At 43.8% G+C, this 6,000-nt stretch overlaps 1 protein-coding gene across 4 annotated transcripts in view; it reads right to left on the bottom strand.

Annotated features, from left to right (window-relative positions):
- Nucleotides 1-1,394: 1,394 nt before the first annotated feature.
- The window catches only part of tmem117 (transmembrane protein 117), a 35,725-nt gene continuing 31,119 nt past the window's right edge, over nt 1,395-6,000 (bottom strand). For all 4 annotated transcript variants that reach the window (XM_031565210.1, XM_012837343.2, XM_031565209.2 and 1 more), the window contains 2 exons: nt 3,182-3,311; nt 1,395-2,248 (listed from right to left, as the gene is read on the bottom strand). In XM_031565210.1, the coding sequence (XP_031421070.1) occupies nt 1,593-2,248; nt 3,182-3,311 (786 nt within the window). In that variant the 3' untranslated portion in view covers nt 1,395-1,592. The remainder of the gene's footprint in view (nt 2,249-3,181; nt 3,312-6,000) is intronic.

The raw sequence follows: 6,000 nt of genomic DNA, 5'->3' as shown, positions 1-6,000 counted from the left end.
ATTAAAACAGACCTATGACCAGATACAAAACACATGAATGAAGTAATGCTCTTTTCATGACGAATTGATATGACTCGGTAATGAAAACATACACTTTCGGTTCACCAGAGATTTTCATAGTTGCTGCAACAAATCATGTTTAAGAACATCTGAAAATGGTACCCTCCAATACTAATAGTGGGACTGGGATGCTTTTGATACATGAACAAGAAATACTTTAAAGAGGGAACTTAGATATTGATAAGTAAGACTATTTAAAAGAACCCTTATCATAGTGTTTTTTTTCTGAATGAAAAAGCAGTAATGCAGTAATATTTAATAGTGTAGAATAACGGTTCTAGAGACATATAAATACATACATCTTTGGATGGTGCCATTTCCCAGGCTAATAAGGAACAAACATTGCAGAATATGCACTGGATATGGTTAGCGTTTCTCCTTAACCAATGCTGGACCACTGAACCTCAAGAATGATCTTCATGTAATTATGGATAATTAAGACCATAGATGGACATCCCTTGGTACTAAAAAGCATAGTGTTTTACTACTTCACACAATAGGTGCAATGCATCACGTGCAGGTAACTGATTATAGTGTCTTAATTAGTTTAATCTTTGAGAAGGCTTATGCATAATATCTGTGTAAAGCAAACCTTACATGCTTCAAGTAATATGCCGCTTTTCAAACAACACTGCACTAGGGAATTGAATATTGTTAACATCTACAGTGTTCTCCATATTATAATATAGTTTGGTTTACTCCCCATCCGTAATTGAAACACTGAACATGTTAATACCGCAGGGTTCTCTGAATAAATGACAAATTATGTTAGATATACATGAATCATCAGTGTCCTCAAATGGCACTGGCCATCCATGCAGGTGAGAAGCAAACATCCAAAAAATCCTCAATGAGTGATATGGTGAAGATCATAAGACAGATTGTGAAACAACATCACCCAACACAGGACAACACTGCCCACTGGTTGGCATATTACGACTCAAGGCACACCTTTTGCTGAAATAGTTCACATCTACAATAAAATAACCATGACCTTTTTGCCATGCACTTTGAGTATAAATATGTATTGTCCTTGTAGGCACCAAAATATTCTTGTAAAAAAAGGTATGCCGACTTACAAAATGTAAATGTAAAGCACCTTTGAAACTACTTCTTCAGAGAGAGAGACCGTGGAATTGTTTTTTTTATATACACTTGGCGCCATATACAATGATTTTTTTTTCAAGGTGTAGAAAACAAAATGTTTTTTTTTTTTCCGAGTTATAGAAAACAAAAATAACACAAACACTCAGGGTTTTCGGGGTGCTGAAAGACACCTTCAGTCGAGGAGGGAGACAGATCAGTGCCCCCTAGAGACTCAACTCAGGTCTTTGTTCCTTTTGTGGAGGTACTCAGTGGGGGATAAGATCTCCAGTGACTGCCCTGGCAAACAGGCTGTGCCAAGGCAGTAAAAAAGAGGCTAGCAAAAGTGCCACAGAAAGAAACTGTAGACCCCGCCTATGGATGCCACTTAGGCTTTTTGACTTCCGGGCTGCCACCGCCTCCCACAGCCAGACAGGTCCATGGTAAGGTCAAGGTGACGGTTTGCTGACATCCGAAGCGGCCGGCTCCTCCTCCTCCTCCTCCGCGGCGCTATCCACCACAATGTCGGGGTGGGTCTCCTGCGGCTCATTGGAGCACGGCGAGATGGAATTGTTGTAAGAGCCGAAATGGCGGGTATCCACCGACAGTAGCATGGGCGTGCCGCTCCGCTTGAGCGACTCGCCCATGGACATGTGCACCTCCTCAGGGGTGACGCCCAGGTCGGAGGGCGACTTCCTCTTGATACGCTCGTATATCTTGTCCGGGTTCTCCGGGAAGGTCTCGCTGTCCTGGAAGCGGCCCAGCAGCCAGATGAAGAAGCCAAAGAGGACAAAGGCGGCTAGGCTAGGGACGAAGGCCAGGCACTTGACGTCCAGGCTGGCGCCCACATAGCGGCTGTGCAGGAACATGTCTCTGACCACGTAGGTGAGGTTGGTGCTGGGGTTGATGTTGCTCGAGCGCCACTCGTAGGTCAGCGTGCTGCGGTTGAAGTCGCTCAGCGTTTCTGGTTCCTCCACCGTGAAGATCTTCTCCCCTGGGCCCACGTACTGGCCATACTCATAGGGCATGTAGAAGATCTGGTTCTTCCACATGTTCAGATCCAGAATCAGAACCATGAAGATGATCCCATAATTAAACCATTTGCCTGACAGAGAAACGAAAAGAGAGAAGATTCAAAAGAGCGATTAAATCTTATGAAAAGCTTTGGTCGTTCTTTGACGACCCATATGTTAGGATCTAAAACATTAGTATTAACTAATACACAAACCAACTGCAATGTTCATTTCATATTTAAAAAGCAATGGGTCCATGTCAGTGTCCATGACTGACATATAAAGGATAGTCATTAAAAAGCCTTTCGTTGACAGACAATTCCCATGATACTCTCTGTTTCTGTGAGTATAATCGGTCACTTTGACAACTGCAAAGCAGGACGTGAGCAGGCATTACTCACACCGAACGGCTGGATAACAGCCGGCACACAAAGCTCTAAAACTGCAATCAATTTATCCAGTAATAAACCAGGAGGCTCTATGTAGAAATGGAAAATGAGGTCTTCCAGTATCTTTTAATGAACTTCATATTCAAAGCACTCACGTACTCCTATTCCCATAATGCTCAGTGTCTGCACAAAGCATTGGGGTTAACAGCCCGGTGCAAATTGCTGAATGGGTGAGCTATTTAACGCTTTACTTGGGGAACAGTGAGATTCCTATGGGGACTCAAACCAGGCAAGAGGAATAAAATAAGGACAGAGACGAATGCTGTAATGGGAGCGTACTCCTATACGAGCGTTTCGCCTTCAATAGGAAAAAGACATGTCAGCGTAATCAAAAATATAATCATTAAGGAGATCATGTTTATTCACATATTCAACGAAAAGGCCCTCTAGTCATGCTCGTGCATTCACTTGATAGCCATGGGAATCCCTATTTATCCCATTCAAATCCCTAGTCAATGTGAGGTTTTATTACCTTCAATATTAGGTGTTGTATCCCAAAATAGCCTCATAACAAAGACAGTGCAACAATATTATCGTTTATGATAGGGCCACACCCTTGAGCTCATCCAGATGTACCTGTTATGTGGATGTGATACTCCTCCTTGAAAATCGACTTGCAAACAGGAAGCCTCACTTTGACATGAGTGGTGGGCATCCCTGGCAGGTTCATGTCCAGGTCACCCATAAAATGGGGAAATTCCCAGTCCTAGAAACAAAGGTAAGTCGTTTATTTACAGCGGCACTCATGAACTCAATGGCTGTGGTTTCAAATGAACACAACAACAGCGTTAGAAGAAAGACAGCAATGAACAACAGGCCTAGATGCCCATCGCCTGCCTGCCATAAGCTTGGTTAGATCTGTTTTACATGCAATCAAACACAGTTTTCAGTTAGGTGATCGGAGCACATATTACGTGCCATTTTCCAATGTCTTTTCAGCATATGCGTGTTGTGTGAGTATAATCTTAATCAAAATATAGGTTTAAACAGGTATTTCAGTTATTGTTGCTGCATTGTGCTGTACATCAGTTTACTTTGTTTCTGCAACAAACAACTTTGCTGAAAGTACCAACACCACCAATGGTAATTCCAAATGGTCTGCACCTATTACACTGGTACAGATGGACCTGACTGTGCCATTGTGTCTGACATTCGGCAGATCAAAGGCAGGGATGCGTACAGCACATGGGTCCTGAGGCTCTGTGAACTAGGCCTTCATCATGTCACAAGACATCAGCCCAGAAAGCATCAGCAGTCACAGAACCCACACCCACACCCCTCACCCCCACCCACACCCTCACCCCTCACCCACCCACCCCCCTCACCCCAGCCCAGCCTCCACCATCCAGTCTTCAGAGAATTTCTGAGGGTTTTGGAAGAAAACTTGCTGCAACGTTAATAATGCATCACAAGGATACGGCAGCTACCGAGAGTTAAGTTCTGCTCATGACATGAAGAAAAAAAACAAAGCTGACATTTCTACTTCTTGCGCATTCTCAGGGTAGACACAGCTAAATAAAAAACAAAGCAAAATGTTCCTGCTTTCTCCACACCTCTACTGGGCTGATTTCACGGCCCATCTTTTCAGTTACCAGGTAGAAGTATCAAAGCCAAAGTGTGAGCAGCCATGGACAGCTGAGAAGAGGCGGCTCCAGTTGGATGCCGATTACGGGAGCCTGGTCCAACTTATTAGGCACGACATTTACTCAGTGCCATTTCCTCAGGCCCAAATTGTGAGCCACTGGATAAAAGATGCAAGAAAAACCAAAGGGGCCAATGACAAAACAACATCCACGGCATCCAGTCTTTGCGCTGAACACCCTCTCACCCAAGCACTGGGGGTTGCAAGGCAGAAAACTGAACATGTAAACACTGGCAGAGCACCAACCCCACATTGAGAGGCTTCACATGAGCAGTTCCTTTAAATCCCCCTGACAACACAACAGCTGGTGGGGCATCCACAGCTGGCTGAGTCGCCAGCAACTTAATTGGGCCTTGAATAAAATATCTGCGCCTGCCTCTGACAAAGAGAGGAGAAATTAACCGTCACACAGTGGCAGGCACATATGAAGGTGAGTGGAGCCATTTTGAATCCAGAAGCCTGTTGAGGATTTTTTTTTTTTTTTCTTCTCCTCAGTGACTGCAATGAAGTGTGTGCCTGCCTGCCGGGGGGGTTGTGTCCATGTCGTAAAAAGCCTGGGGTAATGGAAATCATAAATAATGCTCATGAACACCTTTACAGGAGATGGCCATCATAGCCGGAGTTGCCCTGCGCAACTTATAGATTGTGCAGTACATGACTGGGAGACTGACACTAGGGTTCAGCATTGTGATGTCATAAACACTGAGATCAATCATTCTTCTTCTCGGTCCAGTTCTGAAGGGTATAAAAATGATACTGGACCAAAAACAATTAAAAGTGTGAGAGACAGCCTAAATTGTAAATCGTGTAAGAGCACATGCTTGCATTAATCACAGTGTGTTTCTGTGATGAGCTTTGGCTATTGATTTATTCCTTGAATTCAATCTGAGAGGGCTCAAAGGTGCACTTTAAGTGGTTCAATGGTAATTAACAGAAGGGGCTTCCAGGGGCAACCAATTTTGCCAGCCACCACAGCAGCTAACTTAAACAACCAAACCTCTTCAATCAAACATGATCTATGTCACTTTGTTAATTACTCCACAATTGGGCAACAGTAAAAAAAAATGTAATTAATTAAGTCATCAAGCCTCTATGCACAAGTGAATTTGAGTGCATCTATTAGAGTGAATCTATTTGTCATCATCTGTTAACAAACTAGGAACCCGAGTCCAGACATACAAGCTAGTCAAGTATATTGTTGAGTGAAAAATAAATGCTAATATGTGTAAAGAGTGGTTCTTGCTTCACCATCCAAGTCAGCACAAATACACTTGTATTGTATATATATAACCTCAGGGTTTGTGGCAAATGTGGAGGATGAACATATACAGCTCAGAAAGTAAATACAAATATTTAAACCCTATGTCCAATTGCCCTCCTGGAAAAGAGCACTGGAGAGAGCATGAGCAAAAATAATCTGCCTACGTCGAGTTCTCTCTGAAGTGCCTCTGTGACTGTAGGGGAGGAGAGCGAGAGAGAAGAGGAGAGAGAGAGAGAGAGAGAGAGAGAGAGAGAGAGAGAGAACAGGACAGAGAGAGAGAGAGCACAGAGAGAGAAGTGGAGAGAGAGCAAGAGAGAACAGGAGAGAGAGAGAGAGAGAGCGAGAGAGAGTGGGAGAGAAGTGGAGAGAGAGAGACAGAAGTGGAGAGAGAGAGAGAAATGGAGAGACAGAGAAGTGGAGAGAGAGAGAGAGAGAGAGAGAGAGAGAACAGGAGAGAGAGCGGGAGAGAACTGGAGAGAGAGAAGTGGAGAG

Source organism: Clupea harengus, chromosome 3 (assembly GCF_900700415.2).
Source record: "Clupea harengus chromosome 3, Ch_v2.0.2, whole genome shotgun sequence".
Classification (NCBI taxonomy): domain Eukaryota; kingdom Metazoa; phylum Chordata; class Actinopteri; order Clupeiformes; family Clupeidae; genus Clupea; species Clupea harengus.
The sequence above is the reverse complement of the archived record's forward strand: the minus strand, read 5'-3'. Positions and strand labels throughout refer to the sequence as shown.